General features: G+C 39.6%; 1 protein-coding gene across 4 annotated transcripts in view; it reads left to right on the top strand.

Annotated features, from left to right (window-relative positions):
• Nucleotides 1-25,698, top strand: part of KCNT1 (potassium sodium-activated channel subfamily T member 1) — a 220,413-nt gene that overhangs the window by 85,767 nt on the left and 108,948 nt on the right. The window contains exon 1 of one of the 4 annotated variants that reach the window (XM_074294125.1): nt 993-1,261. The exons of the other annotated variants lie outside the window; for them this stretch is intronic. Within the exon in view, the coding sequence (XP_074150226.1) occupies nt 1,035-1,261 (227 nt within the window). The 5' untranslated portion in view covers nt 993-1,034. Of the gene's footprint in view, nt 1-992; nt 1,262-25,698 lie in introns of those variants that run through there. 4 annotated transcript variants of the gene reach the window in all.

Genomic DNA, 25,698 nt, shown 5'->3' with positions numbered 1-25,698 from the left:
TTGAAGGTGTGTCTAATGTTTCCAGGGATGTGGGGAAAAAGAACAGAAAAGCAAAACGAGAGGAGGAGCAAGTTTGAAACTAAAGCTGAATTATAAAGAAAGATATTGTCATTAATTTCTCTCTTTTTTTTTCTTGGTGTCTATTATTCATGAAGAATCAGTCATAGCAATTACCCTCACTTATTTCTGGCCATACTTCCACTCAGCCTTTTTCACCTACAAATGATGTTCATGAAAAGGGGATATAGGTGAAAGAGTATCAATGGTTCATTATAGACCTTTCATGCTCTTGAAGTCATGACTTAAAGATATTGTGCAGTCTTAGATCCTTAATAAAACTTAGTTTAAGAGAAAAAACTTTCTAATCTCAGAGATTTGAGTTTTTGTCTCAACTCTTCAGTTAACCAACTATATAAGATACAGGTCACAGAACCTCAGCTTTCTAGGAATCAGTTTCCTTATTTGTAAAGTGAGGAGATTGGGATACACGATCCTTGGTATTCTAAGTCTGGCAGTCTGTAACTTTATGACTGAATTCATATTATTTAATTTCAGGAGTCTTGGATTCTTACCCTGAATTAGACCTGGGTGGGGACCAGACATACAGGGGGCTGGATTCTAAGACTGCATAAACACCAGCATTCTCTACTATCTTTGTGACCTTGAACAAAGAAATTACTGCTCCTGGTCTCAGCTTCCTTATCTGTAAAATGAAGCCAGTGGACTAGATGATTTCCCACGTACCTTCTAGGTCTAAAATCCTATGACGCTGTGATCCTATCCTTAATTGTGCACTAGGAGAGAAAAATATTCACCATGGAGTCATCTAAGGACAGCCCTGGAAAAAGGAGAGTCTGATTTCCACGAAAAGAGGGATGCTTCAAGGAAAGATTCTCTGCCGTTTCATATTCATCATAGAGCATCTTTGGATTTTCCCTCCATCCCTCCTTCCCTTCTGAAAGGAGCCCTCCACCCGGGACAGACAGGGCTGTTCCATTGCTTGGCAGAATGAAGGGAGGAGAGCCAGGCACAGGATGGTATGCACCAGCAGCCCTGAGCTACGCGCAGCAGTGCCCCTCCCTCCGCAGGAGAGTTGGGGAGGGACGAAAGAGCCGGGCAGAATGGCGCGATCGAAGCTGAAGAATTCCCCGTCAGAGAGCAAAGCTGGCCAGGCAACCACCCCGGGAGAAGAACCCTACGGGGTCAGCCCCCTGCTGCCGGCCCACAGGATGGGCTCCCAGGGCAGCGACATCGGCCAGAGGTATCGCTGAGTGGGCACTTGGACTGAGGGAGGCCACGGAAGCACGGCAGGTGGGAGGGAGAAAGGGGGTCCTCTCTGGTAGGAGCGAAGGGGGATGGAAATCCTACATGGTGCAGCCTAAGAGCCAGGTGCTGTAGGGACCAGTTTGTCAGAGGATGCTCTAAGCCAGCGTGAGGAAAGACTCGACAGAGCCATCCTCCGAGGAGACCCTATGGAAGGGGCCGTGCCATTTCATCTTTGCCTTAGCACACAGATAAAATCAGTGTCCCACCTGAAGGAAGCATCTAGGAAAGGGAAAAGGAGGTGCAGTGGGAGCTGCAAGGAATACACTTCCCGTTGCCCTGGGGTAGGGGGGCCTGTTAGGGCCATCCTCCTTCCCACTTCTTGGGCTCCAGCTTTCCTTCCACCCACCCACCACCCCCCATCTCCCAGTGCCAAAGGAGCATGGGGCTTTGGGGGCTGGTACTAGCCCATCCCATGCAAATTAGTCACCGTGGGAAGAAGCTTTTGCATGGAGGATGCCAGGCAATTGCAATGGGGATGGGGGGTGGGAGGGAGGAGATTTAACTCTTCTTTGCCTTCCGGGAAGACTTAAAGGGGGTTGTATGCAGGTGGGGAGGAGGTGTACTTGCCTTTTCTCTCTCTCTTTGGATCCCTTTTAACAGACCTTATTGTTACCAAATCCCTTAGAGCAACTCCTAGACACCTCTCATGATAATCACAATTTCTTCTTTGTATGCTTTCACTCACATCCATAATGTGTTTTGATCCTGCCTATAGCTCTGGAAGAAAGGCAATGCGGGAATGGTTATGCTGATTTTACAGAGGAAGGAACTAAGGTTCAGAGAAGGAAAGTAGACTTTCACTGCATTGCATTGCTTGGGAGGCCAGTAAGTGCTTTACTCTAAAGGGAAGGATGTAGCTCAGAGCAGATGAGGAGTGGTTCAAGGCTGAATCAGAGCCCCTAGCTAACACTGAGCACATGTGACAGATTGAGGATATTAGGGAGAGGGGGGAGTAGCTGCCAAGGGAGCAGAACAATCTACACGAAAAGCTCAGCCTGTCAGGTCAGATTTGCAGGGGATACTTTTCCCTGGCAGACAGTGACAGTCCCCTGCCTCTCTGGAATCCTTTTGGAATTCCCAAACTCCTTCATAGGCAGACTAGAAGACACAATGGCCTGGGAGATACATTTGCACCATTTTATAATTTATAAGATTTTTTCAGTCTATAAAGCACTTTTGAATCTATTTTCTCATGCCAACCCTTCTAGAGTAGTAGGCAAATCAAGGATTCATTACCATTTTTCAGATGAGAAAACTGAGGCTGTGAAGCAATAGGAATTGCTCAAAATTACATAATAGATGGGCACTAGAAGCCAAATCTCCTGGTTCTCATCCCTCGGTGCCCTTCTGGACATCTCACTGGCTCCCTTACATAGCCACGAAGTCTCCTGTGCTCTACTTCTCCTGCTGGGCCACCGTCACAGACACTTCAGGAAGATAGATGGGCATTGGACCATCTCCGGATGCAAAGACTGGTCCAAGTTCCACTCAGGGAGGAGGCCAATGACCTTTCACAGCTCTGGAGGTTGGAGTGAGGGGTGGAGAGTCATTACTGCTTCTCCCACAGCGGCCAGGAAGCTGATTTGTGCCCAAAACAGATGGTATCACTGAGGGTAGTGTAGCAACCCAGGGTGTCCTGCTGGCCTCCCTTTCACAACCTACATGATCCTAACGTCCCTCTGTCTTACAACAGGACTCTCTACCACTTCTCAAAGTGGTGGAGAGATCATCTGACCCTCACAGCTGCCCAGAGAGAGAGAAGCCCCACGAGAAACTGTGCTCTTTGGGGGCAGATGAAGTAACAGAGGAGATTAAGTAATTGCCTGTATCACACAGTAGATGGACAGTAGCAAAGGCAGAATTTCCTTCTCAAACATCCTACCCCTACCGGGATTCTTGGATTTCATTCTTTGAATGCCACTTCATGAATGGAATGGGCTTCTCAGATTACCGTGCAGAAACTAAAAGACCTTCAGAAGAATTGAAATCAAATTGCCTGCAGCATGACAAGGTGGAACAGGCAGTGGCCTGTCAGGAAACTTAGGTTCGAATCCTGCTGCTGTTACTTTTCTAGCCAACTCATCATTTCTCTTATAGGGTTGTGAAGAAATCACTTATTAAATCTAGAAATGGAGTAACTCAAATCCTGTGGTTATACTTCTGCAGAGATGAGATAATGCTGTAAAGAGCTTCACACAGAGCTTGGCACATAAGTACTACATAAATTCTTATTCCTTCTCCACTACACCTATCACTTCCAGGGCCATTTTTGAAGGTCTCAAGGACTTCTCCCCAGTGTAGTGCTAGAGAAAGGAGGATGTAGGGCCAAAAGGAGAACTTGCCATGTCGGCACCAACCTCATCTCTCCAAGAAATCATTTCTTGATTATTCTTTAGTCTGCTTCCTTAATTCTCATAGCTTACCATCTAGTCCTTGATTTGAATGCCTATTCATATTTTCTTATTAAGAAGTTACAAGAATAGTTCTAATGGCATATAAAACTGAGGAAGAATATCCTTCATCTAGATCCCCAATATTTCCAAATGGGACAGTGTCACAAAGTGATCAAGTCCCTGGATTTAAGAGTCTTATCTCCCAAAAAAACTTTGAGTTCTATAAGGGTAGTAGTTTTTTCTTTCAATGAATAATGATAATAATTACCATTTATATAGTACTTTAAAGTTGCAATCTGCTTTGTAATCTCATTTGCTCCTCAGAAAAACCCTGGAAAGTTGGCGATATTGTTATCCCACTTTTTACAGATGGAAAAACTGAGGTAGGCAAAGATTAATGGATTAATCTGTGTCTGTTCCATAAATGTGGATACTCTCTCTACTGATGCAGATTTAATAGAAGTTCAGTGAGTTATGTTCAGTGATTACAATGCATGTGGTCAATGTGGTAATGGCTCTTGGTTTTACATATTTTTGTTACTTCTTTCAGTATCTTGGATATCATGTTCTTATCATAATATTCTTATGTTCTTTATCAAAGATATTTGATAACACATAACAGTTAGTTGCTATAGTCAAAAACACTCTCTAGTGATCATCCTTCTGGTGATGAATGTTTTTGTACTTTTGTCTTATAAAAGTTTCTCTGATGATATGTTCAGTCAGTGGCCAATCCTACAATCAAACCTCCTCCTCTTGATCAGTTTGGACCACCATAGTAACATAGCTATGGTAAACCCAGGATTACCTGCATGCTACAATGGAAGAAGAATTTTAGTTTAGCTTTGAGAATATGCAAAAGATATCTTAATTAATTCAGTATGTCAACTCTTAGTATAGAAAGTCCTCCCACCAATACTGATAACAGCAAGTCCATGACTGAATCCATGACTCAGTAGAAAAATCCTAGGGGAAATGCCAAAGGCAAATAGAAGTTAAGTGACTTGCCAAAGATCACCCAGTTAGTAAATATCAGAAGTTGGTTTTGAACCTGGTTCCCAACTCCAAGACCTGTAGTTTATCTCCTAGTCATGCTGCCTCTATAGATAGGGAGAATTTAAAAAGAAAAAAAGTCCCTAGCACTAAAGAAGTTTTTATTAAGTTAGAAAACAGGAATATTTTGCATTTGAATGACATATTTAAAATTTATAGATTATAAATCCCATGAGTGTGGGGAGGAAGTTATTTTTCATATTTGTATCTCCAATACTTAGTATATTGCTTTACATATAGAACTACTTAATGTTTGTTGATTAAAATTAAATTCAAGGATTAGGTTGGTTCCAATTCTACATTACTTAGGGTGGGAATAGTCCAGGAGGGTTTTACAGAGAATGTGGAGTTAGAGCCATAATAGATGGGATTGATTTTATTAGAATTTATTGGAAAGAATTATTTTTAAAATTTTATTAGAAAGGAGGAGGTCATTCCATGCTGACAGAATAGATGAACAAATATGTGAAGATAGGAATGAGCTTAGTATAAGGAATGGGGTGGGAGTGGGTGAGCGGGAGACCAGCTTGTCTGGAATTGAGGACATTTGTTAGAGGAACAGGTGAGTTGAGATTGGATATATAGGGAGGTTATGTGGGGGAGTGACAGTAATTAAATGGCAGACTAATAATGTAAATGATGCAATGAGCAAGTCATTGAAGGTTCTTGGCCAAGGGAAGCGTTGTGATAAAGAAAGTTTAAGAAGCAGAATCTGAAAGCATGGAGGAGGGGAGGAAGAATCAAGATAGGGAGGCCTGATCAGGAAACCATCTAGGCAAGACATAAAGATAAATTCCATCCTTCCTTAAAAAAGGAGGCAGCCAGGGTGAAAACAGCAAGCTTGTGTCCCACCCAAATGCCTCACTTATATATGGGGATAATTGTGGAGTTGAAAGACTGGTTTCCTGGCATTGTGGGTGCCTTCTGTATAAGCAACTGCTTCAAGCCTGCTATCTAAGTTCCAAATGGCCTCTGCAGGCAGGGCAGATCTCAAGCTCAGCTTCACAGGTAACCTGTTACATGCCCTCCTGGCAGTTACAATTACTAGTCTGTCCGCGGCCCAACAGAGTACCTTTGACCACTGACCTTTGCAGTAATGATTTTATCTGGCTCGCCTCCTCTGAGGCCTTCAAAGGTCTCTGGCCACGATCTCTTGAATCTATAGTTTAATAACCGTAGCACACTCAAGAACAGCCACGTGTAATCTTAAAAGCCTTTATTATACCAACTTACATAATGCCCTGACTGTCACCCTGACTTGTTGGTTCCCTAGTGAACACCTGGTCAGAAGACCCACGTGTTCACTACCAAAATCCTTACCTCTCTGGGCTATCCATCTCAGCTTAGCCACCCAGACTAGGGAGCCAGGTTAAAGAGAGCGACTGCTGTCTGCAGTGGGCTTATAAAGGGCCTGTGAGGTCACACACACAGCCAACCAGCGAGAGAGCCGTCACCCATTACAAAGCTATCTCACTGTGGTCAAGAATCCATCAAAGGGCAGTCCTAATATCCACAGATTATTACTTCCGGGCCACTCAATCTCCTGTTACACTGTGGCCGCCCATTTAAAGGGCCCTTACAATTCCCTTCTCTTGTTTTGCGGGAACCGCACATCTCATCAAGCTAAACTTTTAGCACCAGCTATAGTTCACTTGATCCATGAGATGACAAAGTGTTATGCCCAAGGAGGTACAAAGCAGCAGATCAGTAAACAGAAGTATGACAATGAGAACTAGGCTCAACAGTGGCCCAAGTGTTCAACCCATTCATTAAAGTCATACTCAAGGAGATAATAAGCCAAAGAGGTTAGATGCCAATGAGGTAGGATGTCAACACTGAGGTGGGAAGTCAACAAGGTAAAACATCACAATTCTAGTTCACAATTAAATTATCAGTGAGGTAGGTTGTCACAATTCTAGTTACATTTATCACAATTCTAGACCAATTCTAGTTGTGACCCACACTGAACTTCTTCAGGTAGAGAGGAGAACTTCTCATGACTAGATGCTGCCTAAAATTATGAGTTCTGGGAGAACCAGACAGCCTGGGGAACTAGGGCAGAACATGTTTCTCTTCTTGTAAGCTGCTACAAAACCCAACATATCTGAATTCTGTGAAGTCTTCATTAGTATATAATGTATGACCTTCTCTAATGTTTGGGTATTGAATTCAGACGCAGAGTAATATATGATGAGATATCAGTCTCAGAGGTCAATGATTTTAACCATAGCATTTAGATAGATGTGCTATTCCCCTAGATTCAACTCTTATGAAGCCCTTCCTGATTACCCTACAACCCACAATAATCCTTTTCTCCTCTGAACTTACACAGTTGAGATTCACAGAATGTTAGAGCTAGAAGGAATTTTAAAGATTCTGTAGTCTATTGTCGTCCTTTTACATGTAGAGAAATCAAGATTCAAAGAAGAAAAAATAATTTATTCAAGAATATATAGTCTGTTTTATATGGCAGAGCCTGGACAAAAATTCCAAGCCTCACTACATTAACTTTCTCACCAGACACACACTAACTCATAAATATCCACTATTGTTTTCTTCTTAATTAATTCTAGCATTTATTAAACTCCAATGTGTAAATGGCACCTTGCTGGATTCTACAAATGAGACATTGTAAATAGCTTTGCAAATCTTTAAATACTATATAAATGTGAGTTGCTATTATAATTACAAAGCTTTGAAATGAGATAAGGCATAGACTCTAACTTCAAGGAGCTTCCAAAAGAGAGGGAACCAGTCTTCTTGTGCAAATCTTCTCTCCCCAACCAAACTGAGATGATGAATTATCTCTTTCTTTTGCCTCTTAATTCATAGTGAAACTTATTGTAGAAATTCCAAAAGGTCATGTTTTAGAAAGAAAATAAGTGGTAGAACTTTGAGAAATTAATGGAGAAAGATACTTGAGGCTACTAGAACTTTTGGTACCCCCCCAATTTAGTGGCCACATGTAAATTGCTGCCTGTTCTGCATTCAATTGGACTGGCCCTGGAAAAGATAGCACTAGCCATCTGGTGAGTGTCAAGTAAGAAGGAAGTTCTTCAATATGGCTTTCTGTGTGACGGTTAATAATCTCTCTGAAAGAGAGAGGATGGTTTTCTTAGTCATGATGGAAAGAGACATCAATAGAAAACTGGACACCTGAGTCCAAGAACCAGCTCTGCCACTAACTAGCAAGGTGATTCTGGACAAATGACTTCTTGGAGCCTCAGTTCACTCATCTGTCAAGTGGAGACAAGGATAACCTGCCTATCTCCCCCTTGGGGCTATTGTGAGGATCAAGTAAAAGAACATATGTCAATGTGCCATAAAAGGTCTAACTCTCCATCTAACCCCTGGGACTTAGTGTTATTATCAGACCAACAGGCTGAGCATAATGCCAAGGAAAGAGCACAAGATCCCTTGGAGTCTAGTCTTGGATCTGATGCTGAATCACTTTGTGAATGTGGGCAGATCATATGGCTCATGGCTGTAGTTTCCACATCTATAAAATGGGGATATTAATACCTACCCTACTACATCATACAATTGTTCAGATAATATTTGTTCATGTATATCTCAGAAGCACAAAATGTTAAAGTTGGAGATGACCTCAGTGTTCATCTATCTCACTTCAAAAATATATGTTAAAAATATATAGATATATAAATATAGATAGATACAAATGTGAGGGGTTATTATCATACAGCATATCATACAGCCTCTCTAGTCCCAAGAGGTAGTTCCTTGCTCATTCCCCTAAGACAAGTCCTAATTTATGCTAGGTAAAGAATATTAGTGTTATTCATCTTATTGAATCACAAAATTAGACAGAGCTAAAGGACCATGAAGTGCCAAATTTGGAGCCAGAGGATCTAGGTTGACATCCCAGTTTTTCTGCTTAATACTTTTCTTTAGATAGTCACATCATATTTCTGAATCTCTGTTCCACCATATTTAAAGTCATGGAGATAAGATAAGATGATCTTGTAAGTCCTTAGCAACTCTAAATCTATGATCCTTTGAACTTGGTTCAATCAATTTATAAATGGAGAAACTAAGTTCTATGACTTTTCACAGTAGGGATCATAAATAATTTCAAGACCTGTTATTTCACATTTTAACGAGACAATTGAAGTAACATAGAGTTGGTGGAGGTAGAATCCAGTTTGGAAGGATGGACAGGACTGAGGGCCACAGAGTTCAAGACCTTCGTTAAAACTGGACTGCAAACAAGTTTTTGTTCTAAACAGTTGTTTGAATATGGACTGGAAGGAGCTGGGATTTTTTTCTCACTCAGAAAATGCCTTTTATGTTCCATATTCCTACAACTATAATACTTGACCCATTCATTAGTCCAGTGAAGGAAGGGAGAGCTGAGTGAGAGAAGATCTAGGCAGTGTTTACAGAACCCCCAAGCACTTTGTCTCAAATTCATTCCCTGTGTACTTTGAAAGTCGTATTCTCAAAATCGGATATGGCAAGAGGTTAATGGGGGCTGGAGGCTTTTAGAAGATATAAACAGTTGGGCTACAGGCTGGAGTCACTCATCCATAGCGGAGGAGAGAAGTTATTTAACTCTTTATTATTTGTTTCCTCTGAAACTTCTTATTTTAGGATCCTGCACACTAAGCTGTTCTCACTTGCTTTGATTCCCTGAGGCATAATTCTGTATACTAATCTATACACATTCCTGAGATAACCTGTGTGCCCAGTATCTGAGATTATGTTTTATTTACCTTTTTCCTTCCATCTCTAAGGATAAAAAGTAAGGCAATTTTTACATGAGATATGATGGTCCTCTTTCTCTACATCATAGAATCCCATATCTATGAGACAAGGACAGCTTGGCACAATGAGAAGAGCCTTAAACCAGAAAGCCAGAATCCTGGGGTTTAGGTCCAGAAGCAGTGGGGTATAGTAAAAAGAAAGCTAGATTTGGGTTCTTGAATACATTGGTTCTAGTTCTGATATTTCACTCAGATACTTCCTACTTGTGTGAACTCAGGCAAATCACTTAACTTCTCTCAATGTCAATTACTTCATCTCAAAAATGAGAGTGCTGGACAAGATAAACACTAAGGACTTCTCAATCTATGGTCTATGATCCTTGGCTTTGCCACCAATGACTCTGCCTCTAGAGACAAATTATTTCATTTCTCATCAACAACTTGAAGGGATTAGATATTCTCTGACACTAATTCCAGCATGGACATTATAAGTTAAAAGTTGCACCAGGAATTGAAAGCTGTAAATTTGGTATTTAGTTGCTAGGATGTAGTTGCTACATTGAGTTTATACATGGTGCTAATTAACCAAAGACATTTTCTGGAGGAAAGAAATGTTTTTTGGACTTCAAAAAAGTCTTCATATGAATTTGTCTTTATCAGCAAACATAATAAAAATTCACATTTTTCTCTAAATATTTGAGGGTTTTCAGGGTCTATCCCACAACCCTGTGAGGTAAGTTGTGCATATATTATATCCCCTCTTTACAACAGGATTAAGTGATATGCCTAGGATCACACAGCTAGTAAATGTCTGAGGCTGCTTTCGAACTCGGGTCTTCCTGATTCCAGACTTGCAGCTCTATCCACTGTGCTGCTAACTTTGTCTAGTATGAGCATTAACACCTCAAAAACTGGCAAATACTACAAATCAGAACTTGATTTATTGTTTTGCTAATTGTCTGAACTTAGGAAAGTGAAAGATAAAATATTATTAGTGAAGATTAACCTTAAAAGTAGGTTATATATACTTTCCTCTCCTCTAGGAGTTGATGGCTAAACATTTACTAGTGTGCTCCTGGGTTAAATGATTACCTGTGATTCTATTATAGGTTGGAAAGGTGACATTCAAATTCAGGTCTCCAGACTCACGTCTTTTGTACTTCCTGTGGCAAATGTCTTACTCTATTTCAAATCTTGATCAGAAATCATTTTCATCTATATTATCTACATTAACTACAAAGAGGGCACAATAAGTTAAGATGTTGTGTGAGTTTGAAACCCTAACATTTATCTTCTGTTTGTGTGGTTTCAGTTCTTATGGTGCAAAACCACTTTTCCCAAGAGAGAACATTTCCTTTTGAGGTTAAATGAATTTCACATTTAATCAAATACATGTCAACAGCTCATTCAAGCTGTTGGAGTGAAGATGACTTCAAAAAAGGAAAGATTGTCATCGCAGTGATCAGATATGTAAAGGGCTGTCACAAGGAAGAGGGAGTAGAATCGGAAAGGTACAAAAAGTCAAAACAAGTTAGCAATTTAAAGATCTCTAGACTTCTATTTTCCAAACTACCTCTAAATAATCTTAGTGGGTTTGCCCAGTGTGATAACCCTGTGAATCTGTGAAATCACAGACTGTGAAAAGTATGGTCCCACATAACTTTTATGAAGGTATTCTTTTTATATTACAGACATTTACAGATTACTGTGCTCAACAAGAATAACAAAGTAAAACAACAAAATAAAATTAACAATACAGTGACCTCATTTGAAAGTCTGTGACATTCCACCTCTGTAACAGCCTCAACCTCTCAGTTTTTAATTGTTCTTTTTAATTAATAGAAACTTAATTTCTCTCTCTCCTATCCCTACAACTGGAAAGAAGAAAGTTCTTTGTAACCCATAAGCATAATCGAACAAACCAACCCTCTAACCCATCAGTTTTTCAAAAAATGTTGGGGTTTTTTTTATACAACAAACAGGCTTTCAGAATACAAATAGAGCTGATTTCTTCTTTCCCGATCTAAAATTTAACTACCACACTTTATTTTTTTTTCCAGACTACTCACAATGACTAGCATTTATTTATAGGTTCCACCAATATATTTTACAGAGCAGTTAGGTGGTAAATAGAGTACTAGGCTTGAGTTCAAATCCAACCTTAGACATTTATTAGCTGTGTGACTCTGGACAAGTTACTTAACTCTGCCTCAATTTCTTCATATGTAAAATGAGCTGGAGAAAGAAATGGCAAACCACTCCAGTATCTTTGTCAAAGAAAATTTCAAATGGAATCATGAAGAGTCAGAAATGAATGAACAACCAGGGTATTTTCATCCTATAAGTGTTCTGTGACTCAATTTGTTTTAGAAACACTGATCTAGTCCAGTCTCCTCTTCCTTTTATGCATGAGGAAACAGACTCCGACCTCAGCTAGGAACTCACAATTGCAGACAATTGATCACAAGGAGTAACCGCAGAGAGTTGGGATGGCTCACAATAGGCTATGCTCTCTACTGATGTTTGATCAGAAAGAGAATCCTCTAGCTATCAAGAGTATAAAGGGTTGAATTCAGTTCCTCTAAAACGTTAATCCTAACTTAAGTGGTCAGTTTCCATGCTTTGTGTATGTGAGCAATTTGGGCTGCTAGAGGAAGCAGGAGAAAAGACCCTTGAAAGCAGATCTCACCATGCAGAGGTGGTGACCTTTGTCCCTCTGCTTCTCCTCACTCCTCAGCAGTGAAAATCAGTGTCTTAGTTTGATCCCAAAGTCTTGCATAGAATCCAGGGGGCAGAACAAGGGCAGTTCCCAGTCCAGAAACCCCAGAGCCCATAGCAGCAGGACCACAAAGCTGACCTGGAAAGTCCAGGAGCAGATCTGGGAGAGGGATGGACCAGAACCAGCTAGGCTCCCTACCACACAACAGTCAAGCTCAAGCTCCCAGGCACAAGAACTCTGGGGAAGATATGTCAGCTCACAACTGAACCAGGAGAAAGGTAGAAAGACATAAGGCAAGTATTTGGGTTTAAAGGCCATCTAGTTCAAGGTTAAGACTGCATAGAATAGTGGAAAGAGCCCTGGGTTTGAAGTAAGGAGACCATATCCTGTGTCTGTCTCTTCCTATCTGTGTGACCTTAGCTGAGACCCTTAATTTCTGGGCTGCCTCGTGTGTAAGATGGAAAAGACAGCCACGTGGTCTTTGAGGTCCCTTCTGGCTCTGAATCTGGATCTTAGAGGTCCTATGCTCTATCCACTTGTACAGAAAAGCCTCTGTTACTAAAGGGCATGAATATCTCCCATACAAGCTAACTCAGGATTTCCTAGTCTCTCCCTGTGTGACACTGACTAAATCAGTGTCTGATGCTAAGCTTCACCCACTCATGTAGGCAGGAACCCAGGAAACATGACTGTGAAGCTGGAAACCCTGCTGGGTTTGGCAGAGGGAGAGAGAGGGAAGCTGGGGAGGGACTAGTTACTACCTACTGGTTACCTTCACGACTCAGAACAGAGCCTCTTGGGATAATGTTTTAGCTTCTGTAGAGACATAATATTGTCTCCAACTTTAACATAAATCACAGAAATAGGAAGACCCATTCCCTTCCATTTCGAGAGTAATGTAAATCCTCAAGACAGAACTCTCAGGCTGGGGATTAAAGGGGAAAATGGAACTAACTCCCTGGTGGAGAAAATGAGGGTATCTTGATAATGACTGGATCCTATATGTTATGTATTTTTCTGCATTGCTTATAAGTTGAGAATTCTTAATGAAACTATATTATATTATTATTATGTTGATATTATTAATTATGTATGATTATGTTATCTTATATATAATAATATGAAATAATATTTGTAAAAATAGATTAGCACATTTCCTGGCACATATGGTACCATATAAATACTTTTTTTTGTAGCATGAAATAGACTGTCCTGTCTATGTCCAATATTGTTGGCTTGAGTGCATTCATGGGAGCTGTGGTCCTTTTACCCAACACCTCAACATTATATTCTGAAATCCCTAGGAAATTTGGATAGGAGCAAAATGAGTCAAAGAGAAACATTTCTGAGAAGCCCTCAAGCTTGAACTCTCTTCATGTAAGCCCAGAACAATCTGTCAGAACAATGAAGTTGGCTTATCCACCAGTTATTTAGCTTTCTAGTAAATATGGAATGGAGTGTGGAAATCATAATACAGTCCCTTCACTCCTTTTGGACCTCACTTTCTCTTCACTCAAAGCTGTTGTCAGGAACCAATAAATGTCTTGTCAAACATCTCACTCACAGCCTCCGCTTTTTTAATTCCTTGTCATTTTTCTACCCTTTGAGATTTGGCTTCCAACTAATTCTGTTGTTCACTCAAAAGTTACAAGAGTTCTCTTCCCTGCTAAATCCAGTAGCTTTTTCTCAATTTGCATTATTCCTAATCTTTCCACATCTTTCAGTGTTATCAACTACTCTTCCTCCTGGATATTATCCTAGAGACCCTGGTACCTCAGCCCTGTTATTCTCATCCTGCTTCTCTACCCACCTGTCTTGATTTTCATTCTCCTTTGCTGAGTTCTGTGCCATCTCCTGAGAACCTAACCCCTAGGACTCTGTCTTTGGGGTTCTCTTCTTCTCTCTCTCTACAGTTTCCCTTGGTAAACTTACTAGTTCCTGGGCTCACCTCTATAAAGATCTATATATCTGCATTAATTTCCTTCCTAAAGTTCATATCTCCCTCACAAAACACCTACTGGACATTTTCACTTTAATGTCCCACTGACATTTCAAATGCCATATGTCCAAAGCAGAACTCATTATCTCCTCCACTAAAACTGTCTCTTCTAAATTTCCCTATTTCCTTCAAGACATCCCCATGCTCTCTGTAGTTTTAGTCATCCTTAACTCTTCCCTCTCCCACCACATATTCGGTTAATTACTAAGTCTTGTTATAGAAAGGCAGTGTGTGTAATACAAAGAGTCCTGAAGTCACCAGGCCAGAGTTACCACTACAACCTTTGTGACCTTGAGCAAAGGTTTGAACCGTATTTCGGAACCGTATTTCCTTATTTGTAAAATGGAAAGGTGGAATTAGATGAATTCTAGAATCCCTTCCAATTCTATATCTATGTCTTCAAAAATCTATCTCCAAAAATCTTTGGTATCTTATCTTCCTCTCTATTCACACAGTCCCCACCTAGTTTAGCTCTTCCTCCCATCTTGGGCTGTTTTCCTAGCTTCTTCATTAATCTCCTGGCTTCCAGCTTCTCCCATCTTAAATCTATCCTTCACACTGCGGTCAAAATAATCTTCCCAAGGCACAGGTCAGTCTATTACATTTCATTTTTACATTTTACATTCATTATTACATTTCAAACATCTTCAGTGACTTCTATTGCCAATAGAAGAAAATGCAAACTATACAGTGTAACCCTGAAGGTCTTCTAAAATGTAGCTTCAACATACCTTTTTAGCTTTGTTTTAAATTGCTCTCCACATACTATATTTCAGGAAAACTGAACTGCTATTTTCTGAATTCAGTATTCCATCTCTTTCCTTCAAACTCTCCTCCACGCTTTTAATAACTCCCTGCTTTCCTCTACCTCTCAGAATCTTTTTCTTCCTCCAACCACAACTCAGCTATCACCTTTTTTGCATGACTTCAGCCCTTTATGTTACTATTCAAATCTAGACACAAACTCTTACTGGGCTGTGGGCCCAGGAAGTAACTGTTTCAGTTTCCTCATCTGTAGAACTGGATGGTATTATTGCTGCAGAGTTGTTATGAGGATAATATGAGATGATATTAAACATTTTGCACACCTTAAAGTGCCATATAAAAAGCTTGTTGTGGTTGTGGTTTTATTATTATTACTAATTATTCTATCAGTTCTTTGAAGGAAAGGAATGCTTCATTATTTTTGTTTTTGTAACCCCAGCACCTAGAATGGTGCCTTCCAGATAGTAGATACTTAACAAATGTTTTTGGAAGCTGAAAGTGACTTTAACAAGTTATACACATAAGACAATAGTAAAACTTATAGTGAAACCTCAATTGGCTAAGAGTTTGGAGGCATGGGTTATTCTGTTCATTGTGTAGTCTGAAAACCTGAGAAGGCACAACAAAAATCTTTTTGACCCTTGCAGATAAAGATTTTTCATCAATTCCTGAGGCCATTCTCCTGCCTTAGTCCAGACTGATGAAGATAATGGAATGTTCTTTGCCATTTGAGGATGTCATAGGGTTTTAGTGATTGCTATCTAGGGTAAGAAATAGAGAAAAGTGTGAGACTGGTATGAATTTGTCTTAAACTCTCTTTTTGTCCCTTTTTGTCTCTATAGCTATTTATTTTGCAATAAATTATGACAGAGCCTTAATAATAGGATCATAATAGAAGTGAGGAAAAACCTCAAATACTTTATAAGCTAACCTCTTTGTAAGTAGAGAAAATGAGACTGTAGAATTGAAGTCTCACTGCATTTGATTTTCAGAGATCTAGTTTGAAGTCCTGGCTCTAATAGTTATTTCGCTTCATTAAACTTCAGTTTCTTCCTTTGTAAAATGAGGCTAGACTAAATAATCTCTAAAGTATCTTCCAACTCCAACATTCTATAATTCTCTTAATTCTTTGATCATCTTGAGAGGATTTACACAGAAGTCTCAGATCTTGAACTCACATTTCTTGGCCCCTACCCAATCAGTACAGTGCTCTATTGCCTAGTTTCTTAAACTGTGGTTGGTGATTCCATTATAGGGTCTCATAGGTTAATATAGGGAATCATGAAATTCTGGTTATCCTAATAAATGTTTGATTTATATACCTATTTTATATGTCTGTAGAACCAGGGTCATGTAAAATTTCTCAGGCAAAAAAAATTTTCTCAGGGTCACAATTGGAAAAAATTTAAGAAACCAGCTCTATTATATTCTACTCTTCCCTAAAAGAGTCAGAAGGCTTTATTTATGATCCTGTGTCTTCCAGCAATTAATTATATGATGAAGGAAAAATGACTTCTCTCTGTTCTTCAGGGTCCTCTTTTGTAAACCGAGAGAATTTAACTAGATAGATTATAAGGTATATTCTGTTATTCTGCTGGCAGGGGAGTTTATGGTTGGGGAGTTATTCCCAAAAAGAATGGGACCAAGACTTCATAAAGTTTCCTTTCATTCATTTAAAAAAAGCCTTTTTTTAGGCTCCTACTATGTGTCAGCTCCTACTAAGTGCTAGGGACACAAAAAGTGGCAAAAGACAGTGCCTTTCTTCAAGGAGTTTACAGTCATCCTTTTCTTTCTTTAGTCATACAGCTGGTAATTTCATAGGATTATAGGATTTAGAACTAGAAGGGATTTTAAAAGTATCTAATTCTACCAATTCATTTTATACTGAGATCCAAAGAGAGGAAATAACTTATCTACATATAGAGTCAAATCCATGATTCAGAAATCTAGAATTCTTTTCACTTACCATGGGTGATTGTTGACTAAGCTAATTAAGGCCACGTTGTTTACCATACATGCTAACCAAGACCTCCACTGTATCTGCTCTTACCCTGTGAGCTACACTCCTTCCAACTTGAACATACAAATTTGCTTTTTGAATGTACAGAGGAGTGCCTCCTTCAGGTTCTATGTGTACCTTTCAGTTGCCTATCCCTATTAAAATAAGAATACAATAGTTTATGAGCCCCAACCAGTGTTTTTCCTGTCAGTAGTCAAAAGATAAATAGAATTGCCACTCAACAGCAGTATTAACTAAGATGACAAAATATATCTTAGATATAGAGCTTCAAGCTATGCCTCCTACAAATTCTCTATTAGGGACAACTATGTAATGTTCTTTTCTAAAATACAATGTTCTCTGGGAGCAGCCTTCGTTTCAGTTCAGTGTAATAATCACCCCAAATGCAGCCAGGAGTTAAAGTCCAAATCCTTTCTTTTCTCCTTCAAAATCTTGTCTCTTTTCCTGGGGCCCAGTTAGCTTTAATAGAGATCTATCTCTCTCCTTGGTTCCAAGAGCTGCCTCCAAATGTCTCGGAATCCAAAGGTTTGTCCTTCAGCTTCCAGGAAAAATGGAATGAATCTGCCTCTGCCTCTGAGAAAGTGGGATTGTGGGCTTCTGACTTGTGAATCTCCCAAAGTCCATCCTAGTTGAGGCTCCCAGCTTATATAGGCTCTCTAAAGGTGTGAACTCTGATATGTGAACTCTTTTAAAGATGTGAACTCTAAAGATGTGATTAAGTACATAAGCATTGTCTCTATCAATTCCAGTGACTTAGCACCTTGTTTCACGTTCTGGCCCATAACACAACTAGAAAGCACAGAGGATGGAGCACTGGTCCTGGAGTCAGGAGGGCCTGAGTTCAAATATGATCTCAGACATTTACCATGTTGTCAAATGCCTTCAATGAGGACAAACATGGAATCACAGTCAGCCACTGTACTGAAGGTAAATTCTTCGACTTGAAAAGGCTGCAGCCCAAAACTAGAGGAATGCTGGTGCATGATTTTTTGTTTGTAGATAATTGTGTGCTCAGTGCAACCTCCAAAGCTGAGACACAACAAAGTATGGATCAGTTATCTGCTGCTTATGCTGATTTCAGCCTGACAATTAACTTGAGAAAACAGCTCCTCCATCAGCCAGCACCACAGCATCCATACGTGGAACTGTTGGTTGCAGCAGGTGGAAAAGTTTTGAATGCGTGAATAAGTTCTCTTATCTTGGCAGAACACTTTCCAGGGTAACCTCATTGCTAATGGGATTGACATACACATTGTCAGAGCTAGCTCAGTGTTTGGGAGGGTCCAAAGAAGAGCATGGGAGAAGAGAGGGATTAGGCTGACTCCCAACCTGCAAAGCTCATTGTTTGTTATGCCTATGAAACCTGGACCATATCCTAGCACCAGGCCACGAACCTGAACTGATCACCCAGCAAGATGAGATACCAGATACTGAGGTCCCTTCTGGAACTAAATGACCAAGCATTTCAGTTCTATTGCAGAGAGCACATCTCATTTGGGCCAGTCACATTGTTTGAATGCTAAATTTCGCTTGCCCAAAAAAAGCACTGACAAGGTGGCCAGAAAAAGCAATGCAAGGATGCTCTTTAGAATCAATTGTATAACCCGGGAGACACTGGCACAGAACTGCCCAGTATGGCGTGCCCTCATCAGAGAAGTGCTGTGCTCTGTGAGCAAAGCAGCATTGGATTAGCCCAAAGGAAATGCAAGAGGCGCAAGATTAAAGAAGGTCCCAAATGTTCACAGGGACTCTTTGTGTCCGATTTGTGGCAGAGCATTCTGAGCTCACATTGGTCTGATCAGCCAGTCTGACACACTGTAACTTGACTCTAACGCGAGGATGTCATTTTGGTCCTCTTCAAAAATGAAGGACAACAACCAGACACTTAACACCTCCTAGCTGTGTGAGCCTGGACAAGTCTATTAAGCGCAAATGCCTCATTAAAAAAAAAAAAAAATTAAATTAAAAAAAATATCAAGTCGATGTTAGGTTCTTACTAAGTACTAAGTGGTACTTTAACAATTCTCTAGTTCACACCTTTGGTTCCAGCCTTTAAGGGGAGTTTACCCCTTTGAACTTCTGAGGAGGAGTTTCATATGAAAAGGAATTTATGCAACCTTTAAAAGGAGCAAGTTCATTGGTTGAAGTAATTTTCCCACAAGCCCTTGAGTTCTCACACGCCCATTCTCTGGGAGGATAAAAGAAGACAACATTGAGCAAGGAGTTAGTCTTCTCTGGGACAGAGTTGGGACAGCTCTCTGGAGGAAGAAGGGTCGAGTCTGGGATTGAGTTGAGACAGCAAATCTCCTCCCAGAGAGCGAGTGGCAGTTTCTAGAGACACAGAACATTACATTTAGTAGTACAATTATCTGGGATAAGTCCTGAAAAAATATACATATTCTATACTAATGCACAAATTAATGTATGCTGTAAGACCATCCCAAAATGGCAAATTTTATTGGCCACCGCTCCAAATTTTGCACATGGGTCTTCATTAAATATAACTCGGCTACTACATAATTGGCGATGGATTTTTGAAGAAAAGGTTTCTAAGGTTCCTCTTAAAGGACCAACAATCTTTACAGATGCCTCCAAAGAAAATATTTGTGCTATATACTCTCATGATTTAACCATAAAGAGAGTAGTCAGGACTCCTTTCCTGTTTCTGGAGACAACAGAACATTACAATTCTCCACTGACACACACAGAGAGTGGATTCATACATAGAGTCCAGTGATGATAAGGGAATACATGTAACCAAGGCTATTCAATACTCATGCTGGGATTTAGAAGTGTATTCTTTCCTGGACTCTTCATGAAGCTCCCTTAGGATTAAAGATCTCTGCTGTAGGATATCTCTGCTCCCTTAACTATGCCTTGAACTTTCTCAAACTGACTCTAGCTACTGTAGAGTGTTTCCCTCTAGCCCAGATGCCTCATGGGTGGATGTCATGGCTGATGGAATAAGAAAAAGAGAGAAAAATAAGTGTATGCACTACCTTGTAACATATGAGGTGGGGATGGACTTTGTTTTTTCATTGAGTCTCAAAGCATAGATTGAGAGGTCAGATTTATCCAATTTTAACCCAAAAAATATGAACATCTTAACCCCAATTCCAAAACTTGTCCTAAAAGCCCACGCACAGGCAAATTTAGGCCTGGGTTCAAGAGAATGTCCATCTAGCAACTAGAAACGGCAGCAACTGGCTCTTTGGCATTAACCAACATAGGCCCGAGGTTTTTGTGTATTTGTGTTCTTTTCTCATTTCTGTAATTTCACACCTTTTTGTCCGACTTTCCCAGCAGTCTCTATCAGAGAAGGCTGGTAGATGTGTCTATGTCTTCTGTTTTGATGTGTTTACTCTGTCTTTAGGGTACATGTGGAAGATTTCAGTCTGGATTCTTCTCTATCACAGTAAGTCCCCTCTCAAATACCTCCCTTGAAACATGAAAATTGAAAGAGTGTTGCTCTTTGGTTACTGGAACCAGTCCAATGAGAGGGCTACAGTGTGCATTTTATAGGATCCATGATAGCTTTAGAGAACTTTATCATATTCTTCTGCCCCAGGTGAAATAATTCAAAAATCTTACTCAATACCTGTGTCCTCCTCTCTCTGAAGACAGAAAGAGGAAGGGAAAAGGGCCTTGAGGTCTACCCTTGAGAATTGAGTTAAGTAAAGACTACCAATCACATGATACTTTCATTCTATGAAGAAAGTTTTTAACTTTTTGCCTTAACTTCTTTAATTACATCTTTAATCTAGTGTATACACCTGAATTCCATGGATCTGTGGCTGTGGGCTGGAAGGGGAAAAAGGCTTTAGGGATTATCAGCTAGATTAGCCCTAAATTTTGTTCCTCGCTAGTTTAGTGTTTGGAAGGCTCCAAAGAAAAGTATGGGAGAAGAGAATATTAGACTAACTACCAAACTGAAGTCTACAGAGCTGTTGTGCTGACCTGAGAATCTTGTTTGACTCAACCAAAGTCAAATAGTATGGACTGCCCATTTCCTAGTTTACTCTCATGTTCCCCTCACAATTAGGGCTGTATATCCACCAATCCTTTTCTGCCTCGATGCTTCCTACATGTCCATCCTCAGGATTTCCATAGGCTGTTCTCATGCTTCACCTCCACAGCCATAGTTCGTTATTATGTAAAGGAAACTGGCTCTGGAGCCAAAAGATATGAGTTAAAATCCTGCCTCTAGAGTGTATTACCTGAATGACTTTAGGCACATCATAACTCCCCTGGGCCTTGGTTTCTTATCTGTATAATCAGAGGGCTAGATTAAATGGCATCTGAGCTCTATTACAGTTCTAAATCAATATTCCAATGAGCCTATCCTGTGAGCCCTAAATGCCTCATGTAAGAATAATCCATGTTTTCTGAATATGAAGTCATACAATCACTTGTATGGCAATGACCTCACATGAAGCCAATTATATGGTTCAAATACAAGTAGCAAATGTTGATCACATAATAAGTACCATGATGACACTGGCATGGCTACCAAGTTTAAATAAAGCTGCCCTCAAACATCTTATAATCTAGTAGGAACATAAGATGCCAACATGGCTATGAAATACAATGTAACTTACTAAGTACACTAGAGGGATGTAAAACAAAAGTTATATAAGGCTAAAGGGGGAACAGCTGAACCGAAGGGGAAAGACAATGGATTGGGATAGGCATCCTGGGAAAAATTATGCTTTTAGTTCAGATGTGGATGAGTAGGAGTTTAGCAGAATTCCCTCTTAGAACTTCTGTCTTCTCTCTGTTTATTTTTGCTAATTAGTCCTTCATTTAGCTGTTAGTACATAGTTGTTTACTTGTTGTTTCCATCATTAAATGTGAGCTCCTCAAGGACATGGACTGTTTTTGCCTTCCTTTGTATCCACAATGCTTAGCATGATATCGAAACATAGAAGGTATTTAATAAATGCTTATTGACTTTACTGAAAAAAGAGGGAGAAAGAAGGCATTCCAGGCAAAGGTACCAGCTTGAACAAAGGTGTTTAGTCAAGAGAGTCCAATGAAAAGCTTTTTTTTTTTTTTTTTTTTAATATGAAAGTTGTAGGGGGAGGGAAGAAGGAAGAGGAGGAAGATAGGAAAGGGAAAAAATATGATATAAACCTCTAAAAATTTGATGATGTCTGGTTGTGCCTTAAATGACAGATAAAAGAATTTGAACAATTCAAAAGGCAATAAAAGGGAGTCATGAAGATTTGTGAGCAAAATAGTGACATAAATCCAGATTTATGCATAACAGAGTTAATTCTAGCAGCAAAATAAAGATTATTTTGGAGAAAAGAGATAGTGGAGGTGACTATGAGAAAGTTATTGCAATAGCCCAGATGATCAGCAATAAAGATTTAAAATAGAGTGGTGGCAAGTGATTGAGGAAATAGCAGAGGATATTGATGCAACAAGTGTTTTAGAAATGGAATAAAGATGACATGGCAAGTGATAGGATATGAAAAATAAATGAGAGGGAATAGTTAAAGTTAAGCCTGAAATTACAAGTATGGGAAACTTGGGAAATTGTGGTACCAGATATAAAAATAGTGAAGAAAACAAAAAAGAAAAAGAAGGAAGAGGAACAGGAGGAAGAAGAGGAGGAGCAGCTTAGCAGCTAATAGTTCTATAGCATCTACTATGTGCCAGGCACTGTGCTCAGCACTTTTTTTTTAATAGTTTTTATTTACCAGTTATATGCATGGGTAATTTTACAACATTGACAATTGCCAAACCTTTTGTTCTAATTTTTCCCCTCCTTCCCCCGCTGCCAGATGGCAGGTTGACCAATACATGTTAAATATGTTAGAATATAAATTAAATACAATATATGTATACATGACCAAACAGTTGTTTTGCTGTACAAAAAGAATCAGACTTTGAAATAGTGTACAATTAGCCTGTGAAGGAAATGAAAAATTCAGGCGGACAAAATTAGAGGGATTGGGAATTCTATGTAGTGGTTCATAGTCATCTCCCAGAGTTCTTTTGCTGGTTGTAGCTGGTTCAGTTCATTACTGCTCTATTGGAACTGATTTGGTTCATCTCATTGTTGAAAATGGCCACATCCATTAGAATTGGTCATCATATCATATTGTTGTTCAAGTATACAACGATTTCCTGGTCCTGCTCATTTCACTCAGCATCAGTTCTGTGCTCAGCACTTTTTAATTTTCTCATTTGATCCTCATAATAGTAATACCTAACATTTATATAGTACTTAATATGTTCCAAAACACTGTACTAAGTGCTTTATAACTATTATTTGATTTAATCCTCACATCAGCTCTGAGAGGTAACTGCTATTGTTATCCCCATTTTATAGATGAGAAAACTGAGAAGTAACTTATCCAGGATCTTATAATGAAAGTCTAGATTTAAACTCAGGTCCAGCATTTGATCAGCTGAGTGACATAGCTGGAGAAACAGGCTTAAGGGAAAGTATTATGAATTTAGTTTGGGATGTTGAATTTGAATTGAGTTACTGATGTTGAGCCAGTGGAAACTGCAGATACAGATGGTCCAGATACAGGTAGACACCTGATGATGTGGATATGGAGCTCAAAAGAGAACAAAGATAGAAATTCTGGATTCATCTAAATAGAAGTTTTAGTTGAAAGTATGGTAGTTAATGAGATCACACAGGGATAAATATAGGCAAAGAGGAAAGAAGACCAAAGACATACTGGCAAGAAGATGAGGAGCCAGTAGTGATAAAAAAAAAAAAAAAAAGAAATGATCAAGAGCAGGAGAGTAGTGTCTCTGAGGCTGAAAGAAAAGAAAGTATTCAGTAGGAAAGGGTAACCTAGGATGATGAGGCCATTGGCTTTGCCAATTAAGTCTTTGTTCACACCAGCAACATCTGACAGGAGAGAATGATAGGATGGACACCTGATTTAAAGGGTTTGGGTTGAGAGTCAGAACTAAAGAAATGAGAGAATAAGAAATTCTCAATAAAGGGGAAGAAGTTACTAGAATAGTAACTGAGTATACAAGAGAAAACTTTTTTATTAATTGCAGAAACCTGAGTATTATTTATTTGCTTTGAGGATTTTTTTTCTTAGCAGAGAATAAAGAATCAGTCTCAGGGAAGAGACTGAAGATACATAAGAGACAGGATAGCTATTAAAGTGAGATGTTAGAGGATATAAGAGAGAATGAGATTAAAGACACAAGAAAGAACAGAGGAAGAGGAGAAAGGAGTGATGATGCTAAAAGGCTTATTGAACAAAGGAAGGAAGCTGAGAAAGTTCATGTTGCACAGCCTCAAATTTCTCTGCAAAGTAAGAACCTGGATTGTCTGCGCTAAGTGTGGGGACTGATTGGGGATTAGTGGTGAGAAAAGAGAAGAAAAGGCTTGGAGCAGTCCTTGTAACTAGATGATAAAATAATGTGTTTCAAATCCTGGCACAGCTCTTGGACAAGTCCTAGACCTCACCGGGTCTCAGTTTTCCCTTCTATAAAAGGAGAGGGCAATCATGAGATTCCCCTCTAACTTTTAAATTTGGAGTTTAGCAACAAGACCACCCCCAGCTTCAGACTTTAGCTGATAGAAAGGACCTCAGAGACCATCTAGTCCAACTCCCTCATTTTACAAATAAGGCCAGAGACACAGAGAGATCCAGGGATTTGACTAGAGTTACACATTTGTTTTTTGTTTGTTTTTTACTTCCCATTTACATAGGTATTTTTTGCAACAGTATTTTATTTTTCCAAATACATGCAATGATAGTTTTCAGCATTCACCTTTACAAAATATTCCAAACTCCCTCTTTCCTCTTTGCCCCCTCCCCAAGAGAACTAGCAATCTGATATAGATTAAACATGTGCAATTCTTCTAAACATATTTCCATGTTCATGATGCACAAGAAAAATCAGATCAAAAGGGGGGAAAGGCACAAGAAAGGAAAAACAAACAAAAAAGATAAAAAGACAATGCTTTGATCCATATTTAGTCTCCAAAGTTCTCTTTCTGGATATGAATGGCATCTTACATCCCAAGTCTATTGGAATTGTCCCTGTATTGCTGAGAACTGTCTATCATAGTTGATCATGACATAATCTTATTGTTACTGTGTACAATATTGTCTTGGTTCTGTAGAGTCATGCATTTGTTAAACATAAGTGAGATTTAAACTCAGGTCATCTGACTCCAGATCCATTACTCTATGTATACTATTTCTCAGTGTAAGGTTTTGCTTGCATCAGGGCCTAACTGAGGAAATAGAGGTGATTTTAGGTGTTCTGGGGTTCTCCAGGATCTGGGCTCTGAAATTCTTCACTCTGGATAGAGAAAGGGCTGCTGGACAATAGTAACTTCATGCACTGGTTGGAAGGTAAACTGCACAGAGTTCTTTAGTTTCAGTTGACCTTCAAGACCTCAGTTGCAAGTTGGGGCTTCCCAGGTTAGTTTCAGGAAGGAAAAGAGCAGCCAAACTGGAAACAGAATGTCAAGGGAGCTCTCCTAATTCTTGATAACCACTACCTTGGCTTCCACGAATTGAGAGATTTGTTCTCTATAAACACCACAGGTTCTCAAGGGCATGGCGTCTGCACTCCTGGTTGGGTCAGCAGGTTCTGCCAAGGGCATCCTGTGATACTGACATTGGTTGGTCCTAGCACCTGTTGTTCCAATTGAAGGAGAGGGAAAACCTGCGAGCAGGGGTACAGAGTGCCAGACTTCA

Source organism: Sminthopsis crassicaudata, chromosome 2 (assembly GCF_048593235.1).
Source record: "Sminthopsis crassicaudata isolate SCR6 chromosome 2, ASM4859323v1, whole genome shotgun sequence".
Classification (NCBI taxonomy): Eukaryota; Metazoa; Chordata; class Mammalia; order Dasyuromorphia; family Dasyuridae; genus Sminthopsis; species Sminthopsis crassicaudata.
The sequence above is the reverse complement of the archived record's forward strand: the minus strand, read 5'-3'. Positions and strand labels throughout refer to the sequence as shown.